The 24,596-nt window shown below is 38.5% G+C and overlaps 1 protein-coding gene across 3 annotated transcripts in view; it reads left to right on the forward strand.

The window, feature by feature from the left end:
* The window catches only part of LOC128696495 (double-stranded RNA-specific editase 1), a 66,258-nt gene that overhangs the window by 31,792 nt on the left and 9,870 nt on the right, over positions 1 to 24,596 (forward strand). For all 3 annotated transcript variants that reach the window (XM_070094724.1, XM_070094725.1, XM_070094726.1), the window contains 5 exons: positions 3,339 to 3,490; positions 7,233 to 7,308; positions 11,776 to 11,954; positions 14,532 to 14,784; positions 23,046 to 23,182. In XM_070094724.1, coding sequence (XP_069950825.1) covers positions 3,339 to 3,490; positions 7,233 to 7,308; positions 11,776 to 11,954; positions 14,532 to 14,784; positions 23,046 to 23,182 — 797 coding nt within the window. The remainder of the gene's footprint in view (positions 1 to 3,338; positions 3,491 to 7,232; positions 7,309 to 11,775; positions 11,955 to 14,531; positions 14,785 to 23,045; positions 23,183 to 24,596) is intronic.

Genomic DNA, 24,596 nt, shown 5'->3' on the forward strand with positions numbered 1-24,596 from the left:
CTAGTGATCTAGTGCAGTTAGCCTCACAAACACTCTTACAATAAGACTTCAGAAGGGAAAGCATGGGACGATATGTTCAGAGCAGGAGTGGGAATGGCCGCCACCACTTGTCATATAATGACTTATTCTAGAATATATATCATGTTTCTGTTATTTTTGTTTATTATGTCATATTAGACTAATTGTGATAGGTAAATATGCTGTAGAGTTTTAGTGTTATATATTAGTATTTTGTCCTGCCTCCCGAGAGCAGGAATTCCACTGGAACGGATTAATGGCATTTCAGTTAATTTAAATGAGGAAAATTGATTTGATATACGAGCGAATTGAGTGATGAGGTAGGTCATGGAAAGGATTAAACTTGTAAGTCAAGGTTCCACTCTACATGTCTTGGGTTTAATTTTACTGGAAAACAATAATCCTACATACTCGCAACTTGAGTCTTATTATCCACTTGAAAATTCTCTACTAGTAATAATCTATCACTTATTCTATGCATTTGCTGTATCTTCCACAATGGTCCTCTCTCCACCCTGTCATGCTTTTTCTAAATCACTAAATGCAACAAAGTTCCTTATTTTTTCAAAGAATTGATACGTCTCATCCCCTAGTTCTCCGTATCCAACTTTGGCTACGCCGTATCTCTACCAAACATAAAGATATTGTTTTTTGTTGGGTCCCTGGTCATGTCGACGTACAGGGCAATGAACAGGCAGACACTGCTGCGCGGTCAGCAGTACATGACCTACCAATTTCCTATCGAGGTGTTCCATTTCTGGACTATTTTGCTGCAATAGCTACCCACCTTCGCACCCGTTGGCAGCAACGTTGGTCAACTCTGCTCGGTAACAAACTTCATTCTATTAAACCGAGCATAGGTTACTGGCCGTCTTCTTGTCATCAGTGCCGAGGTTGGGAGACCACTCTCTCCCGCCGCGATTAGGCCACACTCGTCCTTACTCATGGGTATCTCATGGAGAGGCACCCTGTTCCTCTCTGTGAGCAGTGTCAAGTTCCAGTATCGATTAGCCACATTCTGTTAGACTGCCCTCTCTATCAACGAGCACGCAGAATTTACCTCCAACGTCGCTCTTCGTTCTACTCTCTCTTTACCTTCCCTTCTTGCTGATGGACCCTCCTTTAATCCTGACTCTCTCATTGACTTCTTGACAACGACTGATTTACTCCACAAACTCTGATGATACTTTTCGCACTTCCCTCAACCCTTTCTAGTTCAGTCTCTTGCTGCCCTTTACCCTTTCACCATCCACTACCCCGCTGTCATCCGTAACCTATTACTCATCCATCTCCCTTTTGCCACCTGATGCCCTCGCTTCCTTCCTGCCCTGCAGCGCTGTATAGTCCTTGTGGCTTAGCGCTTCTTTTCGATTATAATAATAATTCAAAGAATTGTTCACTTATATGGTTCACTGTCAACACTTGGTTTATACATCCCCTACCCTTCCAAGGACAACCTTCTTCCTCTGCATTCCCACTGTCTTAAATTCATTCGTTAATAAAGTAATGTTACCATATACGGTACTTGGTATACTTAACTGGCTTATTCCCCTGTAATTCTTACTCTCTTATCCCCCTTTCCCTTTTACAAAGGAACTATCAGTGCATGCTCACTGCCAGTCCTTGGGTACCATCTCCCCTTTCAGGCATATTATGAACAAATGCATCAACCACTCCAAAACTGTATCCCCACCTGCTCAAAACATTTGTCTTGATCCCAACTTTCATTCTTACCACTTCTTCCCACACCCTCTTTGGCTTTTCCTTACACCTACAAGATGTTATACCTCTGTTCCCTATGCATGAAATCACTGCCTCCTTTTCTTCATTAATATTTAACAACTCTAGTTATTCCCTCCATCTTCCCAGTACCTCCACCTTCCCGTCTAATAACTCACGCCCTTTTATTTTTAACAATTTCATAAATCCCATTGATCTTTTATTGATTGCACATCATAACTTTCTTATCCCTGGCAAAATTTGTTGATAAAACCTCACCCACTCATTCACTCCTTTTTCACTCGCCCTCTTCTCTGTCCTCTGTATATCACTTTTGCATTGCAAAAATTCTCATATGCTTACTTCTTCTCCCTTACCACCCTCTTTACACCAATTGCTCTTTTTTCCTCCAGCACCCACCCTCCTATATTCACAAACTTTTGCTGCCAACTTGAATTCTGCATTCTTTAATTTACTCTCTTCTTTGACTCCCTGTCATTACCTATGCTCTCTCTAGCCCACCTCTCCTTATACTTCTTGCTTATATTGTATCCTTATCTCCTTTAATTTAATGACTTTCACTTCTCTTACCACTGATGACATTCTCTGTGTATCCCATCTATCTCTTACTCTCGTATATGTGTTGCCTCCCTTCTAAACCCATACCCATCCCTAACTCTGTTCATGAACTTCTTATCTACTAATACATAGTCTCATAAACTGCTGTCATTGAATTGCATCCTATATACAGTACTTATTTATCCTTTATTCTTAAAGTGTGTATTATCTCTTATAAATTCTCTTTGTATACATAGGTCAATTAAAGGTCCCCATCCCCAGGTGCATAAACACTTTCTACAACAAATTTCTTGTATCTCACCTTCAGTCTTGTTTACATAATTCATGAATTTATTCACTTATTTTCCTCCTCCCATAGTTGATCATTTAATATCTGCTCCCGTTCTCTGATACACATGATTTAATCCCATTCACATTACATTGCATAGAAGCATCAGTTTCAGGAATGTAACCCTTGCATTATGTGCATTTCTTCTATACACAAGTCATCTGAGTGTCACCAACTAAGGGGTGTTAGCTCAGACACCATATAACTACAAATACTGGGCCTGGTGTCTTTCACGGAGTAAGCAGAGTTTACAAAATGGCAGATTGTTCAAAATAGTTTGTGGCAAAAATTAGATTTAAATGGCTGAGAATAAATTTCTTATTACATATCTAGTATGTACTTAACATGGTAAAAGGGTTAATTGGTATCAAGCCAGGTTGTATTTTAGTATTTCTTTCTGCATGCCGTTATTAATACTTCACAGTTATGCCTGTTATGATTTGGTTTGTGTATCTTTTGCCTAGACTTCATTTGATAAATGCTGGATCATAGATATTAGTTAATTACTTCTATTGTTGAAAATTCTTTACATTCCTTACCATTTCTTCAGAACTTTTAATTATTGGTAGCCAAACAACATTATTGATATGTTTTGTGAATATTCTCAAACAAGTACTGTACATTATTAAATTGGTTTACAGCAGTTAGTTCTTAAAGCCCCATTATTTAAATACACTATTTTTATTTGCAATAGGTCGTGGTCGTAGCAACTGGCGTTCTTCAGCACCAAGTGAACCACCACCCGAGGTTGAACCATTTCCTGCACCCCCAGTGAATGATCAACCATCCAGAGATATGGATTTTTATCAGCAAAATGTAGAGGCAAAAATGGAAGTTGGTAATGAGGTGAGATTTTTCCTTAATGGTGCAAAAGTAATACAGTTCTGTAGTTTCTTAAAATATAATTTTTTTCTATTCTACAAGATACTGTAACTGTCTTCTCACATCTTTGATTTTTTAAAGTTATTGTGGTGTAAATGGCAACCAATGCATTCTCACTCATGAAGTTCTTGCTATATTCCTTACATCTCTAATCCTTAGTTAGGATAGATGACAAATCAATATGTTCTGCAGTGAGCATTCTCTAATAATAAAATATTGATAAATTGTCAATGACCTTATTGAATATGTGGTGCTTCTGAAATACAGTATTGATTCATTTGTGCTTTACTTTTCTTTGTCTTCGACCTTATTTAACATTTAAATTGGCCAATTAAATTGTTCAACATTAGTCATTATATATATAGAAGGTTTAACAGATAAAGTACTTGCACAAATATTTGTGGATAAGTAAACAATTAATTCAGGTTCTTGTTGGAAGCTTGCCCATTACAGTAATTGTGTGAGCTAGATCTAAATGTAATAGCTATATTGGTTATTTATTGTAAAGTATGTAGTATTTATTTTCAGATATCAAAAATTATGTACAGGAAAGTGAATATAATATTATTAATGTGAATCTTGATAATTTATAGATCTCAGTTGTTCAGTGATAGGTAATTATTGACTAATTCAATTATCCATTTTTTCTGGTGTAATGGCTTTCCTGTGCCCAAATGTCTTCTGGTCATCATTTCTTATAAATGTTAATATTAACCATATTAGTGATATTCAGTAGTCCCAAATTAAAGCACAGGTTCTTTCTGAAAATTGGCTTTAACCCCTTGAGGGGTCTGTACCATTGTTCTACTGGTTTACAGCCAGAGTCCGTGTTGCAGTACTATATGATGAGCTCGGCTCATTCACATAAGCTGTGAGTGGTAAATTTGGGCCTAGATATGAGAGAATGGGTCTGTGGTAGGTGTACACTATATAAAAAAATCCTGCAGCATGCAGTGCATAATGAGAAAAAACTGCAACCATGTTTTTTGTTCAAAACGGTTATTTTGTATGGATTTTATGGGTGTATTCACGGTTTCTTGGTCTCGTTTGATAGAATGGAAGATATCGTATTATTGAAATAGAGATGATTTTCGTTGGTTTTAGGACTGAAGATAGCTTGAAACTTGAGCTCAAAGTAGCAGAAATGTTAAATTTTTGCTGGTGTTCAACAGTAATCAAATCACATCATGCATCCAATACACATCAAATGGTGGGTCTAATATGCATTCACAAATGCACTGATATTATCTGTACAATTATTACAATATTGAATAACAGTAAATCTTCTATTTTTTTGGTCTGAATAAAAACTCCAAAATAGAATTAGCGTGTAAAGCCTGGAAACATAACTGAACAGAGGAAATGTTATTTTAACCTTTTCGGGGTCCAGAGGCCAAATTTCAAAGTATGCACCAGGGTCCAAGAAGTTTCAGAATTTTTTTTTTTATTTTTTCTTATGAAATGGTAGAGAATCTTTCTCTGAAGGTAATAAAACAAAAAGTACGAAATTTGATGGAAAATTGATGAAATTATGCTTGCGAATTTTGATGTGTCAGCGATATTTACGCATCGGCGATTTTGCCAACTTTGACTCCCATTTTAGGCAAATTACATTATTCCTTAGCTATTTCACTACATTACTTCTATTCTATCGATTGAGCACAAATTGCCAAGTCAACTGATTCAACTACAAAATAGTGATTGGAAATTGGTAATTTGGCCAATTTAATGCAAAGTTCAAAATAGGGCCCAGAATTAACAATGCAGGCATTCCTGGAGCTAAACTAACATTTCCTCTGTTCAATAGTGATGTTTTTAGTCTACAAATGAATTCCATTTTGATTTTTTATTCACATAATGAATTTTTATTCAAACCAAAAAATAGTAGATTTACTGTTATACAATATTGTAATAATTGTATAAATAATATCAACACATTTTTTTTTTTTCAACAAGTCGGCCGTCTCCCACCGAGGCAGGGTGACCCAAAAAAGAAAGAAAATCCCCAAAAAGAAAATACTTTCATCATCATTCAACACTTTCACCTCACTCACATTATCACTGTTTTTGCAGAGGTGCTAAGAATACAACAGTTTAGAAGCATACACATATAAAGATACACATCATATCCCTCCAAACTGCCAATATCCCAAACCCCTCCTTTAAAGTGTAGGCATTGTACTTCCCATTTCCAGGACTCAAGTCCGACTATATGAAAATGACCGGTTTCCCTGAATCCCTTCACTAAATATTACCCTGCTCACACTCCAACAGATCGTCAGGTCCCAAGTACCATTCGTCTCCATTCACTCCTATCTAACACGCTCACGCACGCTTGCTGGAAGTCCAAGCCCCTTGCCCACAAAACCTCCTTTACCCCCTCTCTCCAACCCTTTCGAGGACGACCCCTACCCCGCCTTCCTTTCCCTATAGATTTATATGCTTTCCATGTCATTCTACTTTGATCCATTCTCTCTAAATGACCAAACCATCTCAACAACCCCTCTTCTGCCCTCTGACTAATACTTTTATTAACTCCAGACCTTTTCCTAATTTCCACACTCCGAATTTTCTGCATAATATTTACACCACACATTGCCCTTAGACAGGACATCTCCACTGCCTCCAACCGTCTCCTCGCTGCTGCATTTACCACCCAAGCTTCACATCCATATAAGAGTGTTGGTACTACTATACTTTCATACATTCCCTTCTTTGCCTCCATAGATAACGTTTTTTGACTCCACATATACCTCAACGTACCACTCACCTTTTTTCCCTCATCAATTCTATGATTGACCTCATCATTCATAAATCCATCCGCCGACACGTCAACTCCCAAGTATCTGAAAACATTCACTTCTTCCATACTTCTGCATCTTTTGATACATGTCTCCCCAGCACCCTAGCATTCACTTCTTAAAATCCCATATATAAATGGTAAACACACATGATGACAACATGCATCCCTGTCTAAGGCTTAACTTTTACTGGAAAATAATCTCCCTCTCCTACATACTCTAACCTGCACCTAGCTTTCCTCATACAAACTCGTATCAGAACTATTTCCTACTGACAAGTGGATGTATTTGTAGTGGTGTGGTGTCTATGAAAAGTATTAGCTTGGATGTTAGCATCACAGTGGGGCATGGGATTTTGTTAAGTGACAAAGTTCTGAGTGATGGGATGACCTCCTCCCCATTTACAATCAGGTTGTGCCAGATGATTTTTCAGTTTGATCTGTTTTGGATGGCAAATTTGCGAACAAACATAGTAAAAAAAAAAACCATGTGGAGCAAATAAATGTCTGCTCTGCCTAGTCTTTTTATTATCAGCTTGATCTGAAGCATCCAGATAGTGTGTATGTAACTATATCCTGCTGGAGTAGTTTACCAAAATTTTCAGGTTTAAATCAAGAAGTTCAGCAGTCTTTCTACCTGAAGTGTGTTCTCCCACTTTCTTCCAGCTCATTCTGAACTTGCCTTTCTCTCTACTATTTTCTCATCTTCCTGTCTTCTTTCCTTCTTTTCTTTCCCTCTCATGAGCAGTTTTGCATGTGATGGTGATACCTCAATAAAGGAAATGGAACAGTAGCCAGAAAAGCAGAATTGAAAGAAGCTAGGAACATTTCCTGCATTTCTCACTTTTTTTCTTTCCATGCTCTCTATCCCTTTTCCTTCCATGATTAACAATGTTTAATTTGCAGGTTGATAGTGATGACATAATGCAGGAGGGGGAGCAGCAACCAGAAAACAGGAAAAGACCCTGGGAGAAGCTAGGAGGTAGGGAAGAATTGTTGTTTCAGGCATGTTATCTTGGATATTGTTACATGCCTCCAGGATAAAGGTCTTCTTGAAATGGGGGAAAATGTTACTTTGTCTTGCCGATGAATTGAGATATTTAATATCTTCAAAATATTTAAAAAAACAAAAAAGGTAATGAAATATAAATCTGTCTGAGGCATCAGTAATTTTTCTTTAATATTACTGGGAATGTTTTGTTTACTGTTTTATTATTTAACTTTTAATTTTTGAGGCTTATAACATAATCTTTAATTGATCTATAGATAGTGTAATGCATCGATTTGGCAGCAGGATGGTTTACCTAAAAGCTGCTATATAGTTTTGTTGCTAATCCTAAATTTTACTTTGTCATTTTAAATTTTGTTGGGCATTTCTAATGGAGATCTTTGAGTTTGCAAATTTTTTTTTTTTTTTTTATCCTTCCCCCACCTGTTGTGTTTTTGGACTTTATTGAGAATTCCTCTATGAATTTATCTGAAGTTAGAATAGTTCATAAATTCAATCACCAGTTAAAATTAGGTGGTGTACCATTCCTGATGGTTCATTCTTATGTGGTCTTCGTTTCTGCTTATTGGACAAGACAGAAAAGTGGAGCTCCACACAAAATGTTGTCTGTATTGAAAGAAACATTCACTGAGCTGCTTAATGTGTAAACAATGTAAAAACCATTAAACGCAAATTTGAAGCAGTTTAAAGATGACATACAGGATAGTAAAATACAAACACAGCCTCACAAACTTTGTAAACCTGGCCTCAAATATCTTGCTTGGCTATTTCAAATTGACATCAATATTAAAAAATTTAGCAAATGCAGCAATACATGTACTTGAAAAAGTTCCAGAAGGAAATCTGGACAAATATTTATGTAAAAATAAACTATCAAGACTGACAATTTTGCCTTAACCCATCAAGTAACACAAGTGATCAGACTGGCGAACACCCTTAGCATTATATTCACAAGTAACTCTGATATGGAGCCGTGTTGAATGCTGATTTAGCTCAACCTGCTGTAATTAAAGTTTAGGCATGCATAGACATACTTTAACTGGTCAAAATGATTCTTGTGTGTGTTTTCAACCAGTTCAGTGTCAGCAACAAACATTAACTGGGAATAAATGCATAATGGCTTTAATGAAAGTTGCTAGGAAGTGGACAAAATTAACATGAATTAAAATCAGTGCCTCGAGGAAATACGGGCACTGGAAGTACACTCCAGACTCATGTTTAGAAAAGAAAATGGACAGTATTGCAAGAAATAGGTTCCATACTTGTATTACAAAAGAAAAGGCAAGTTGGAAGGTTTTAGGAAGTTATTTACATAACTTCTCTTCATGGTGAACATAGGCTCCCAATTATCAAGTGAAAGTCATTCCTGTGCTAGTGCAGGCACATGTGACAGAAGTTGGACTGCCTCCCTTCATTTCTGTTTCACTTGCCCATCATATATGATACAGCACAACACGTGCTTTCTACCCTCTCACTAGTACTGTGAGGGTATGCATTCAGTTTTGTGTTATGATTAGACTTGCACCCGAGTGGCACATGCTGACTCATGTACAAGACATGACTGTCTCCATTGTCTGAGAGCCCAGTCTCTTTTCAAACAAATGAGAGCATAGAGAGAATGTCAGTTTATGCATGTAGTGAAAAAATAATAGAATAAATATATTTATACAGCTTGAACAGTTGTAATGTTTAAATCTGTAGTTCTTTACCAATCTCTGCCAAAGAAAATTGAGCATTCAGAACATTCATGAAGGAATAAGTTACAAAATATCAATGCATTTGGTGAAAAGCAACTGAGAAGAAATCTTTTGTTTGCAATGTTTGTATCTGCAGATTGATCATAAAAAATTATTGGTTTCAAAGTGTTTCATTTGTAAGTGTGGATATTTGTAAGTCGGGGAGCTGATTACATCTGTTTAAAATTTAGGAAGTGTGAATGCCAGAAAGAGGGCAAACCAAGTAGAACTAACGAGAATAAAACTGAGGAGGCTCCTGATGGAATTTGTCACATGTAAAGTACAGGAAAGTGGTGCTGCAAGGAGGAGCTGAAGTCAGTGCAAGTCACTAGGAAAAGGCTGTTGACAGGTGCCTGGAAGATGGCAGGCCTGATGCAATTCTTCAAAAGTGGCAATATGTACGAAACTCTGAGCTATAGACCAGCTTCCCCTAGTAAGCTTCCTGTAAAAACAAATGGAAAGGATTAAATAAAAAAAATTCCTTGAAAGCACAAAGTTCCTAAAATTGTATAGTGCACTAACTTAATCAGGAATGGAAAATAGATCAGATAATGAGAAGATGGGTGAATGGCATATCTTGATGGGTGAAGGCAGTGGTTCCCAAAATTATGGCCCCACCTGGAAAAAAAAAAAACCTTATTAATCATGGCGAGATTTTTAAGACTAGAAAATTGGGTGAAGTCTAGTTATTGTATATGAAAACAGTATATTTTATGAAAGCAATATAATTACCTGAGATTGATAAAATAGCCACATATATTTGTTAAAATGTTCATTGTTTTGATCCATTCATCACTTAACATGCTTAATGAAATGGTTGATACTTTTTTTTTTTTCATTACCAACTTTTTAGTCCATGAAGATGTTTTGGACACAACACGATGGGAAGGAACAGCATGGAGTCTGGTTCTTAGCCGAGATGAGAAGGCACTCTCTAATAGTAGTGGGATGATACCTATTTTTTTCCCATAGCAGTATTCGATTTTAGGGTGATAATAATACATACCATCAAGATTTTCTTACACCCACCATTACCATTGAAATTAGCCAGTACTCACTGATACTGATGCTTAATTTTAGGCTGACACTGAGACTCGAAATTTACTAATAACCACCGATACTGCTCCACCCCTAATCTTGCATGTATATGCTGATTGGAAAGGAATGAAGATTGACTATTTCAGACAATATTGAGTATTTGGGTAACTCCTTAATTCAAAATTTTAGCAGTATCAAGGATGCCTCCTCTTTTTTTTTTTTTTTTTTTTTTTTTTAAATTCTTGGCACAGCCACTGTGACTCAAGTTTATGAATTCTCTCTTTTGTGACTCAAAATCTCAAGACACTTGCAAACAACAAATTTGGCTTGGCGGTTTTCGGTAACATTTCAACAAGGGGGAACAAGCTTGTTTAAAATCCACCTTCCATGAAATAAGTAATAAAATTGTATTGTAAAATATACCTGGATGAGAGACTAGGGATACTTCCTCTCTGTTGTCTTATTGTGATCAAACCATTGTGGGTGTAGTTTGTGCATTGCACATGTCTGAGTGTAGTTTGTGTGGTGTGCATGTGGGTGTGTAGTTTGTGGTGCACATGTGTGGGTGTGTCGTTTGTGTGGGGGCACATGTGGGTGTGTAGTTTGTATGGTGCATTGTGTGTGTAGTTTGTGTGGTGCACGTGTGTGTGGTGCACGTGTGTGTGTGTGGTGTACATGTGTGTGTGTGTGTGGTGCACGTGTGTGTGTGTGTACGTGTGTGTGTGTGGTGCACGTGTGTGGTGTGTGTGTGTGGTGCACGTGTGTGTGGTGCACGTGTGCGTGTGTGGTGCACGTGCGTGTGTGGTGCACGTGTGCGTGTGGTGCATGTGTGCGTGTGTGGTGCACGTGTGCGTGTGGGGTGCACGTGTGCGTGTGGTGCACGTGTGCGTGTGGTGCACGTGTGTGGGGTGCATGTGTGCGTGTGTGGTGCATGTGTGTGGGGTGCACGTGTGCGTGTGTGGTGCACGTGTGTGTGTGTGTGTGTGTGTGTGTGTGTGTGAGTAATGTCATTTTTCTGGGCTTGCATCATTTAAGCAACAATTTTCCAAAGAGATGCTTTCATTAATAGGGGATACTCTTTAATTGAAAAATGATTAGCATGATATTTACTGGTGATCTTTTTTGTTTTGACAGCGGGCTAGTTTGATGGCCGCGCAAGGTCATCTTTGGTCCCATGACCTGTTATGTCTCCTCACGACACTAGTTAATTGTAGCACTCCAGAAAGCCAGCGGGGGATTCTGTTGTAATGCTTTGCTTTTAGCAAAGTTATATGTAGGTTTGTTTGTCTTCAGGCATAAAATGGTATTTATAACAAGAGGTCCCTCGTTGGCTGCCATGCATGAGGCTGGGTGCGTACGTAACAGTCGTAGAGACATTTTCAGAGACTTTTAATTGAAGCGAGTTGCCCACACTTGTCATGGATGTCTGACTGAGGTGGGAAGTACGCCAGGTACTGAATCCTACCCAGTCATTCCACCTAAATTTATTGTGACAATCTGGCATGCAAATCTGATCACAAAGTGGGGAGATACTTTATGCCCAATGGCCTTAACTTTGCTTAAAGATCTGAACTTGGTATCTTGTATTCACTTGCAAGCTAAGGCAGGTTGTTTTTCATGTCAATGGCAAGTGTGTTGTGACCTTTCAATTAATATGTGGTGGCAGGCGTCAAGATCAAGAGAAAGAAGGTGCCAGGAGCCAAGAATCTTAAGATCCGGAAATATGTGCGGCCTAAGAATGCAGTAATGTGCCTCAACGAACTTCGGCCTGGAGTGACGTATACTACTGAACAGGAGGGAGGAGTTGGTCAACCATTCTGTATATCTGTAGAGGTATCTAATGGGGTATGGCAAGTAATGGCCTAATATCAAGGATATAGGCTATTTAATATTTTTTCTATTTTTTTATTAATGTGAGTATGTGAAAATGAATGAATGATTTCCTTCTCCTACATACCCTAACCTGAGCCTCACTATCCTCATAAAAACTCTTAACAGCATTCTACAGCCTCATACCTACTGCATACACACACACTATCTGTGAGAAGGGGGAGGGGGCCGACGTATACACACACACATACATGCATGTGCACACATCGCTGCATACCTGCACATGTACTCGTGCAGTTGCACACACACGTACATGCACCATCATGTGTACTCGTACATATTCACACAAACATACATGTACTCATGTGCACAATTACACATATATAATAGACTTGCATGACTCACGAAATCGTAATGACACGATTGCAAACAATTACATGCACATACGCTCACAAACACTCCTTGCTTGTTGCAGTTCACAGGTTCCAACTTAATGCTTTACATGCCCATACACAGATGCCTACACACAGATACCCATCCACAGATGCCCATCCACAGATGCCCATCCACAGATGCCCATCCACAGATGCCCATCCACAGATGCCCATCCACATACACATACACATATATGTACATATACATATACATGTACATATACATACATGTACATATACACATGAACATATACCACAAATGGTTTTTTGTCGACCTTACGAGCTGTTGGAGTTTGAGCAGTGTTATATTGTGTGATGGGGTTCAGGGAAACCAGTTAGCTAGACTTGAGTCCTGGAAGTGGGAAGTACAGTGCCTGCACTCTCAAGGAGGGATTGGGATATTGGCTGTTTGTAGTGATAGCTGAACTATCATATTGGGGCACCTCTGCAAAGACAGTGATTGTGTGAATGATGGTGAAAGTGGTGTCTGTTTTTGGCCACCCTGCCTCGGTGGGAGATGTTTGACGTGTTAAAAAATGTATATGTATATGGGGGGGGAATGTTAAATAAGGAGAGAGGGGTATCAAGAACTTACTGAATGTATGTAGTTGATTAATTGTGAGTTGGAATTTAATGTTTGAACCAAGCAATGATGTCTACTATGAAGCAGAGCTGGTGGGTGATACTCAAAGCATTTAAGAAAGTGTTAAGAAAATTGGAAATAGGGAAAAAGCAGCAGCAGTGGTGGGTGGAATCAAGACATGCTAAAACACGTAAAGAAAGTTAAAATGGTTGGAGCTTATGTTCAGTATGGGAATAAAAGATAAAATTACTAAGTATTTCTAGGGGATGTGTGGATCATTAATTGAGTGAGAAGAGGAAAAAGAAAAAAAAAGAATTATAGGTAATAAATTGTCAGTATGAAGTTTAGTGTATGATAGTTGTTTGGTAGTGAGTAGGTTACCTTAAATTATGAGAAATTTCTAGTTGTAAATTGTAGTTACTTGAGAGTATTACAAATGTATGGAATGTTTTTTTTTTTTATGGCATAACCCTATATGGGTGGAAACCCACTAAAGATTGAGAAAATTTCAAGCTAGATATGGTACAATCTGAAGATGAGTAGTGTACGTATATTTTAGCTGCATTCTAGGACCTTTTAACAAATGGGAAAGTGAATGTCAGATCGGACGGACAGAGTAAAGGAAATGAGTATACTTAGTGTGGAGGTGTATTGGCAGATGGGTTTATGAATGAGAAAGTGAATCAGAACAGTCATGGGATGAAGGGTAGTAGTTGTGAAGAATGTGAGGGGGGGGGGGAATGCTTACCAGTGGATGCCAAATAATAAAGTGGAATATCTGGGGTATAATGATGAGGCATAGTCCTTGAATGTTGCAACAAGGAGGCTGGAGGTGTAGATCTCTCATTTGATATCAGTGAGTGGTGTGAATATTATGCACAGGGAAAAACCAAAGATGTTTAAAAATAGTGTGATGCCATAATTTAGAGTGAAGGAGGGATTGCTGAGATGGTTTGGCCATTTAGAAAGGATCTGTTGACCAAAAAGGTGAGAGGGGTAGATAATGTCCCTGGAAGAGTTGGAGGGAGGGGGTGAAAGGTGAAAATAAAAGGTTATGAATGGTAGAGGCTAAAGCCTCTAGTAAGCATGTATGAACTTGTTAGATTGGAATAAGAAGAGACAACTGGTTTGGGGGATTATACATATTAGAGAGATTTGGGGAACCAAATCTCTCTCTCGGGGAGTTTTGGGGAAACCAGTTATTCAAACTTTAGTTATAGGAGGATGATGTACAGTATGGTGCCTGCACTGCAATATCCGTGATATTTCAGTTCACTGGATCATATGAATTGAGTTGTCCATGCACTTAAGGAAAGACAGCTAGGGAATGTGTGTTGAATGTATTTTCCTTGTTATTGGGTCATCCTACCTTGGTAAGAAATGGTTAGTTAAAATATATACTGTTTATTTTAGTGTATATTTGTTAATACTTCTGACAGCCTAATAATTAATCTTATTAAATATGATGTAATGCTCATTAAATAGTTTATGAAAAATCTAATGATACACTATTAAGCTACAAGGTAATGCTCTTTAAATAGTCTAGATTAAATAAAATATTTTACTACTTTGTAGGTTGACGCTCAGAAATACAGAGGCTTTGGCTCATCCAAACAATTGGCAAAACAAGCAGCAGCAGAAGCAGCATTGATAAGTTTCGTGAAACCACCTATCACCTCTGTCTCCCCTGAGAGTCAAGCAGAAGATAAAACCCCATGGGCTACTCTTGCATCATTTGCTATATATAAACTGTTTAATGACTGGCGTGAAGGTAGAGTCGGCATGTGTCCTCCACCTCCTCAGCCTTATGCCACTGCAGTTCCTCCTGGTAAGAGTGAATCTAGTCCAGTTAGCTCTTGCTATATGGGATAATTTTTTTTTTTTTTTTGCATCTTTCATATAAATTTTATGTATCATTGATATTTGTAATTTACATGTAGGTATTAAATTTGTTATACATCCAGTAGGGCCCCAATTATACAGCAAGTTAGGTTCTAGGCTACTGCCGTAAAGTGGAACTTTTTTTTTTTAAATGCTAGATAACAGATGTATACTGACATATATTGTTATCAATATAACTAGACACTAAAAAATGCAGAAAGAAAAATACACACACAGTACATTTGTTACCATAAAATATTAACCCTTTGACTGTTTCAGTCGTATATACATGTATACGTCTTACGAGCCACCGTGTTTGATGTATGTACACTCATAAATTCTAGCGGCTTCAAATCAAGCAGGAGAAAGCTGGTAGGCCCACATGTGAAAGAATGGGTCTGTGTTGTCAGTGTGCACCATATAAAAAATCCTGCAGCACGCAGTGCATATTGAGAAAAAAAAAATCCTACTTTTTTTAATTAAAATGCCGACTTTGTGGTCTATTTTTGTATAGTATTTATGGTTGTATTCTCGTTTTCTTGGTCTCATTTGATAGAATTGATTTTGATTGGTTTTACTGTAAAAAGAACCTGGAAATGGAGCTGAAATTAGGGGAAATGTTTGATTTTTGCCGATGTTCAGAAGTAAACAAATGTCATTGTCCAATAAATGTCCAACTAGCCATTCTAATATGCAGTCATGAATGGGTTGACATTATTTATACAGTTATTACAATACTGCAGTAGTCTGCATAACAGTAAATCTATTTTTTGTTTGAATAAAAATTCAAAATAGGAAGAAAGAGTAATATCAGAGGGACCTGGAGATGTGACTGATGAACAGAGAAAATGTTATTTTAGAGCCAGGAATGTCTGCATTGTTCATTCTGGACCCTATTTCAAATTGTCATATTTTTTAATTTTCGAGAAACTGTCCAAATTGCAAATTTCTGACCATGTTATTGGGTAGTTGAAATTAGTAAATTGGCAGTTTCTTGTACTCAGTCGATAGAAAAAATGGGGTTCTAAAGAAATAGCTATGAGTTTGGTCAACTGGAACAACGGAATTAACCAAGAATAGGACTCAAAGTGGGCGAAATCGCAGATTCGTAAATATCGCCGAGGTCGTTAACTTAGCGAGAACGTTATTCTGTAAGTTTTAGATCAAATTTCATACTTTTGGTGTCATTACCATCGGGAAATGATTCTCTATCATTTCATAAGAAAAAATAATTATTTTTTTTTTTTTTAATTTTTGTGACACCAGGAGAGACCTCAGGATTTAGGGGTTGCGACAGTCAAGGGGTTAATGTGGATGTGTGAAAGGTGAGTGGCAGTGTAAAAGTTTTTCCATGTCAGCAATAAGTCACTTTGACTTTTTTGGGTTATCCTAGGTTCTCTACACACATGCTGCTATATGTAACTATTTGATGCCTATCTCAGCCATTGACATACCTTGTTAGTAAGATTATTCAGGTATACACAAATAGTTACATAGATTATCATGTTTAACAGCATGTGTGTAGAATACCTAAGCTAACCCAAAAGAGTCAGTTTATTAAGTTTAATCATTTCTAACTTTGCACTTAAAGTAAGAGGCTTAACCCTTTCAGGGTCCACAGGCCCTCTCAAGGTACCTTTCATTGTAAAACCAGTCAAAATCATCTCTATTTCTGTAATGTGTGTTCCATTCTATACAATGAGACCAGGAAAACTAGAATACAACAATAAATACCATACGAAAATATAGTGCAAAGTAGGTAGGTGAAGTATAAGCAACTATTGGCAGAAAGGTGAGCTGGTGCAGGTATGAGTAGTGGGGGGGTTGAAGAGGGTTGGAATAGTTTTAAAAATGCAGTATTAGGTAGTAGGTTGGTAGACAGCAACCACACAGGGAGGTACTACCGTCCTGCCAAGTGAGTGGAAAATGAAAGTCTAATTGTTGTACATGATGGTAGGATTGTTGGTGTCCCTTTTTCTGTCTCATAAACATGCAAGATTTCAGGTACATCTTGCTACTTCTACTTACACTTAGGCCACACTACACATACATGTACAAGCATATATATACATACCCCTCTAGGTTTTCTTTATTTTCTTTCTGGTTCTTGTTCTTGTTTATTTTCTCTTATCTCCATGGGGAAGTGGAACAGAATTCTTCCTCCGTAAGCCATGTGTGTTGTAAGAGGCGACTAAAATGCTGGGAGCAAGGGGCTAGTAACCCCTTCTCCTGTATATATTACTAAATTTAAAAGGAGAAACTTTCGTTTGTCCTTTTGGGCCACCCCACCTCAGTGGGATACGGCTAGTGCGTTGAAAGAAAGAAGAAAAAATTTTGGAGTAAGTTAAACAAGTTAAGAAGGCTTGGGAACAAATGGATTTGTCAGTTAAAAACAGAGTAGGGGGAGTGAGTAGATGGGGAGATGGAGGTTTTGGGTAGATGGTGAGAATATTTTGAGGAAATATTAAATGTCGACGAAGAAAGGGAGGCAGTAATTTCATGCACTGGCCAGGGAGGTGTACCATCTTTTAGGAGTGAAGAAGAGCAGAATGTGAGTGCAGGGGAGGTGCGTGAGGCATTACGTAGAATGAAAGGGGGTAAAGCTGCTGGAACTGACGGGATCATGACAGAAATGTTGAAAGCAGGGGGGGATATAGTGTTGGAGTGGTTGGTATTTTTGTTTAATGTATGAAAGATGGGAAGGTACCTAGGGATTGGCGGAGAGCGTGTATAGTCCCTTTATATAAAGGGAAGGGGGACGAGAGAGATTGTAAAAATTATAGAGGAAAAAGTTTACCGAGTATACCAGGAAAAGTGTACGGTAGGGTTATTATTGAAAGAATTAGAGATAAGACAGAATGTAGTATTGCGGATGAACAAGGAGGTTTTAGAGTGGGTAGGGGATGTGTAGATCGTGTTTACATTGAAGCATACATGTGAACAGTATTTAGATAGTTTTTATTGCATTTATGGATTTAGAAAATGCATATGATAGTGGATAGGGAAGTAATGTGGCAGATGTTGCAAGTATATGGAATAGGTGGTAAGTTACTAAATGCTGTAAAGAGTTTTTATGAGGATAGTGAGGCTCAGGTTAGGGTGTGTAGAAGAGAGGGAGACTAGTTCCTGGTAAAAGTAGGTCTTAGACAGGGATGTGTAATGTCACCATGGTTGTTTAATATATTTATAGATGGGGTTGTAAAAGAAGTAAATGCTAGGGTGTTTGGGAGAGGGGTGGGATTAAATTATGGGGAATTAAATATAAAATGGGAAGTGACAGTTACTTTTTGCTGCTGATACTGTGCTTATGGGAGATTCTAAAGAAAAATTGCAAAGGTTAGTGGATGAATTTGGGAGTGTGTAAAGGTAGAAAGTTGAAAGTGAACATAGAAAAGAGTAAGGTGATGAGAGTATCAAATGATTTAGATAAAGAAAAATTGGATATCAAATTGGGAGGAGGAGTATGGAAGAAGTGAATGTTTTCAGATATTTGGGAGTTGACCTGTCTGGATGGATTTGTGAAGGATGAGGTTAATCATAGAATTGATGAAGGAAAAAAGGTGAGTGGTGCATTGAGGTATATGTAGAGGCAAAAAATGTTATCTGTGGAGGCAAAGAAGGGAATGTATGAAAGTATAGTAATACCAACACACTTATATGGGTGTGAAGCTTGGGTTGTAAATGCTGCAGCGAGGAAGCGGTTGGAGGAAGTGGAGATGTCCTGTTTAAGGGCAGTGTGTGGTGTAAATATTATGCAGAAAATATGGAGTGTGGAAATTAGGAGAAGGTGTGGAGTTAATAAAAGTATTAGTCAGAGGGCTGAAGAGGGTTTGTTGAGGTGGTTTGGTCATTTAGAGAGAATGGATCAAAGAACGACATGGAGAGCGTATAAATCTGTAAGGGAAGGACGGCGGGGTAGGGGTCATCCTCGAAAAGGTTGGAGGGAGGGGGGGTAAAGGTGGTGGTGTCGGCGAGGGGTTTGGACTTCCAGCAAGCGTGCGTGAGCGTGTTAGATAGGAGTGAAAGGAGACGAATGGTATTAGGGATCTGACGAGCTGTTGGAGTGTGAGCAGGGTAATATTTAGTGAAGGGATTCAGGGAAACTGGTTATTTTATATAACCAGACTTGCGTCCTGGAAATGGGAAGTACAGTGTCTGCACTCTAAAGGAGGGGTTTGGGATATTGGCATTTGGGAGGGATGTGTGTATTTTTATACGTATATACTTCTAAACTGTTGTGTTCTGAGCACCTCTGGAAAAACAGTGATTATGTGTGAGTGAGGTGAAAGTGTTGGTCACCTGCCTCGGTGGGAGATGGCCGACTTGTTAAAAAAAAATGTATATATAGATATAAGAATAATTGAACCCCCAATTTCATGAGGGTTGATTTCTGGAGGTCTTTGTGAATACAGAATTTCTGTGTTATTGGAGGTTTAGGCGAATCTTGTGTTAAACCCATTGGTGTTCGATCATCAAAATATAAAAAGGATTTCAACATACTTCCCATATGCCCATTACAAGACCTTTTTACTATTGACTTTTACTGTATATATATATATATATATATATATATATATATATTTTTATTATTATTTTATTATCACACTGGCCGATTCCCACCAAGGCAGGGTGGCCCGAAAAAGAAAAACTTTCACCATCATTCACTCCATCACTGTCTTGCCAGAAGGGTGCTTTACACTACAGTTTTTAAACTGCAACATTAACACCCCTCCTTCAGAGTGCAGGCACTGTACTTCCCATCTCCAGGACTCAAGTCCGGCCTGCCGGTTTCCCTGAATCCCTTCATAAATGTTACTTTGCTCACACTCCAACAGCACGTCAAGTATTAAAAACCATTTGTCTCCATTCACTCCTATCAAACACGCTCACGCATGCCTGCTGGAAGTCCAAGCCCCTCGCACACAAAACCTCCTTTACCCCCTCCCTCCAACCCTTCCTAGGCCGACCCCTACCCCGCCTTCCTTCCACTACAGACTGATACACTCTTGAAGTTATTCTGTTTCGCTCCATTCTCTCTACATGTCCGAACCACCTCAACAACCCTTCCTCAGCCCTCTGGACAACAGTTTTGGTAATCCCGCACCTCCTCCTAACTTCCAAACTACGAATTCTCTGCATTATATTCACACCACACATTGCCCTCAGACATGACATCTCCACTGCCTCCAGCCTTCTCCTCGCTGCAACATTCATCACCCATGCTTCACACCCATATAAGAGCGTTGGTAAAACTATACTCTCATACATTCCCCTCTTTGCCTCCAAGGACAAAGTTCTCTGTCTCCACAGACTCCTAAGTGCACCACTCACTCTTTTTCCCTCATCAATTCTATGATTCACCTCATATATATATATATATATATATATATATATATTTTCCCTCCATGAATTTTTGAAAATGAATCCTAACAGGAATTATTCCTGCTTACTAGTAATTGTAAACAATTAGGAAACATACTCTCTCAGATCTGGCGCTACACTGCTTTACATTTTGACTCCTCACTTCGCTTGGGGAAGAGTTAGGTTACCCGAGGATGATAGTTCCACCGTTGGCTCACTGCTGAGTTAACATTGATTAGGCTTTGCAGAGTCCAAGTAGGCTCCATCTGTAAATATTCCCTATCTAGTTAATATTGATGAGCTCTTAAACTGTGTCTGATGTACTAATATGCAGGTGCTGTGAGTGTCTGATGTACTGCTGCAAAACTTAGTGGATGAGTTTGGGAGGGTGTGTAAAGGTAGAAAGTTGAAAGTGAATATAGATTAATGTGATGAGCGTATCAAACAATTTAGAAAGAAAAATTGGATGTCACATTGGAGGGTGGGAGTATGGAAGAAGTGAATGCTTTCAGATATTTGGGAGTTTACTTGTCAGTGGATTGGTTTATGAAGGATGAGGTAAACCATAGAATTGATGAAAGAAAAAAGGTGAGTGGTGCATTGAGATATTTGTGAAGACAAAGAACATTATCCATGGAGGCAAAGAAGGGAGTGTATGAGAATATAGTGGTACCAGCACTCTTATATGGGTGTAAAGCATGGGTTGTAAATGCTGCAGTGAGGAGGAGGATGTGGTGCAGTGTGTGGTGTAAATATTATGCAGAGAATTCGTAGTGTTAAAATTAGGAGGTGTGGAGTTACTGAAATTATTAGTCAGAGGGCTGAAGAGGGGTTGAGGTGGTTTGGTTATTTAGAGAGAATGGATCAAAGTAGAATGACATGGAGAATGTATAAATCTGTAGTGGAAGGAAGGCGGGGTAGGGGTTGTCCGTGAAAAGGTTGGAGGGAGGGGGTAAAGGAAGTTTTGTGGGTGAGGGGCTTGGACTTTCAGCAAGTGTGCGTGGCTGTGTTAGATAGGAGTGATTGGAGACAAATGGTTTTTGGGACCTGACGAGCTGTTGGAGTGTGAGCAACGTAATACAGTGGTACCTTGACTTAAGAGTGCCCCAACTTATGAGTTTTCTGAGTTACGAGCTGTTGTTAGGTCGATTTTTTGCTTTGAGTTGCAAGCCAAATTCCGAGTTACTACCAAGCTTAAGATACTCCGCCACTAGTTGGCGGTGTATCTGAAATCAAATCCAACTCTGTACTTAGAGGAATGTCAGGTATTTCGTCCTATCCCACAAGCTCTTCAAAGACATAACTGGAAGAATAATACTCTCACACTAATCCCAGATTGTAGTGAGGCACTTCATCCCTTGTTTGGTTTTTCCAGAAACATTAAGGTGGGTGGAGTAGTTATGGTGGTAAATGGAGTAGTGATAGCGGTGGGTAGAGTTGTCGTAGTGGTGGGTGTAGTAGTGAGGATGGTAGATGTAGTAGAGATAGTGGTGGGTGGAGTAGTGTAGGTGGTGGGTGAAGTAGTGAGATTGGTAGATGTAGTAGAGATGGTGGTGGGTGGAGTATACAATATTTATTATTTATAAATACATTTTTCTTATTTAAAAACCCATAACTAAGAAATTGGGGAGTTTTTTGGAGGGCTGGAACGAATTAATGGCATTTCAATTAATTTCAATGAGGAAAATTGATTTGATATACGTACATGTACGACCAAATTGAGTTACGAGCTTGGTCACAGAATGAATTAAACTCGTAAGTCAAGGTACCACTGTATTTAGTGAAAGGATTCAGGGAAACCGGTTATTTTTATATAGCCAGACTTGAGTACTGGAAGTGGGAAGTAGAATGCCTGCAAACCGCCAGTATCCCAGAACCCCTCCTTTAAAATGCAGGCATTGTACTTCTCATTTCCAGTACTCATGTCCGGCTATGTAAAAATAACCAGTTTCCCTGAATTCCTTCACTAAATATTACCCTGCTCACACTCCAACATCGCGTCAGGTCTCAAAAACCAATTGTCTCCATTCACTCCTATTTAACCCGTAAACGGTCCAAACGTATATATACGTTTTTTCAACATTTGAAAGTATGTAAAAAAAGTAGATCTTCTTTTTGTTTTTTTACATTTGAAAATGTGTAAAAAAAGCTTTGATCTACTTTTTTTTTGTTACATTTGAAAATATGTAAAAAAATGTAGATGTACGTTTGTAGCACTACACGTGAACGTAAATCTGCTTGGACCGTTTACGGGTTAACACAGTGACGCACACATGCTGGAAGTCCAAGCCCCTCGCCCACAAAACCTCCTTTACCCCCTCCCTCCAAACTTTTAGAGGATGACCCCTGCTCTGCTTTCCTTTCCCTACAGATATATATGCTCTCCATGTCATTCTTCTTTGATCCATTCTCTCTAAATGACCAAACCACCTCAACAACCCCTTTTCAGCCCTCTGACTAATACTTTTATTAACTCCACACCTTCTCCTAATTTCCAAACTCCGAATTCTCTGCATAATATTTACACCATACATTGCCCTTGGACAAGAGATCTCCACTGCCTCCAACCACCTCCTCGCTGCAGCATTTACAACCCAAGTTTCACACCCATGTAAGAGTGTTGGTACCACTATACTTTCATACATACATGTTTTGTAATAAGTGTTTGTAATAATTTCAGTAGAATCATCAAGTGTTATTTTACTGGAATTTGGGATTTCATAAATTCATCTATCCATGGTCTATAGACTTATAAATTATACTTAAATAAGCATATTTTGAGTAAAAGCATTTTGATGTACCCAATTGCTCCATTTTTGTGGGAACTAGCTGCTTCTCATTTTGCAGGATATCAAGCATTCCTTAATCAGTCTGTGGGAACAAATGCAGTTAAAGAAGAGTCTCCACAGGCAGCAGCATTTGCAGAAGCAATTTGTGCTCATTTAGGAGGTCGTGGTCTCGGTGGTCCTCTCTTGGACGCAAAGGTAAGATACTGTTGTTCATTTGAAATACAGTATTTTTTTTTATTTTCCACATGGGCAGTCTCCCACCGAGGCAGGGTGACCCCCCCCCCCCAAAAAAAAAAAAAAAACAACTTTCATTATTATTCACACATAATCACTGTTTTTGCAGAGGCACATAGATACAACAGTTCAACGGTGGCACTCCAAACTACAAATATCCCAAACCCCTTCCTTAACCCTTCATCAGGCAAGGGGTCCGAAAATTTGAAATTCGAACTGAACTCCCTATGGTGGATAGAGTAACTCAATACAAGTTCAATGATCCCATATAAATTGATTTCTGATGGTTAGTTTTCGAGCAATTGCTAATCTCCGGAGACTGAAAATATCCGGCTGCGCCCGACAAAGTGATTAAAAAATTTTATGTTGCAAAACTTGCAATTGTTAATAAAACACACCAAAACAATTTTTTAAATTTAATATACAAACAGACAATATAAAAAACATAAATGGAACTTGAATCAAAACATTTTTTAATTGTTACAAAAATATAAAAAGGAAGCAAATCTCAACAATGACAAATTGCAAAGGGATGCAACTTTCAATCCCTATATTCCTGAGATTCATTTGGATGACCAATTATTCTATATTGCTAATTGATGGTATGGTAGTCGCTGAAGCAATTTCTATCACTCTTTATCCAGATTTACTTTGCATACAGAACACTGGAATGAGGATGTGACCAATTTCTTCGAGTGGCTGCAATAGTTGCAATCGTAATACCTTACTTTTTCTTCACTAATTTCTGTTTTTTGGCTGGCCTTTCTTCCTCCTCATCATCACTTGACACCTGTGCATCCGGTGGCAAGTATTCATCACCACTATCCAGCAATTCTGGTTCATCTACCTCTGCTTCTGAGTCACTCTCTTCAGAAACGCAGACATACCTCGACCTGCTGGTGGACTGCTCCCCATAAAACAACTTCTCATTGATCTGGAAGGACAATAGAAACCTCCTGTATAGATCCAGACCACTACAGAGTTCATATATGCAATTGAAATTTTTTTATAAATATTTATTTGACTAAAATTGGACATTCCCGGAAACTCGTGCAAGACTGAAATAATTCGGTATAAAATGTTTGCACTTTTTTCAACTGCATGCTACACTCATATTATGCTTCACACGGACTTTAGGTATATATCAAAATATGCCTAAACTATTCATGTAAGCACTAAACACAACAATCAGTACTTACCGACATTGTAGAATGTATAATCCAAGAGTAGATTAGTAAGGGTGGAGGGAAAAATGGGTGTGTGGGCGGAGCCAAGCCACCAGTGTTTATATTTTGATCTCTCAACCAATGGGAAGGCGGCAGAAGCGAACTGTACTTAGCTGAAGAGACTCAGGGAAGGCTTGTGATTGGTTGGA

The sequence above is a fragment of the Cherax quadricarinatus genome, chromosome 47 (assembly GCF_038502225.1).
Source record: "Cherax quadricarinatus isolate ZL_2023a chromosome 47, ASM3850222v1, whole genome shotgun sequence".
Lineage (NCBI taxonomy): Eukaryota > Metazoa > Arthropoda > Malacostraca > Decapoda > Parastacidae > Cherax > Cherax quadricarinatus.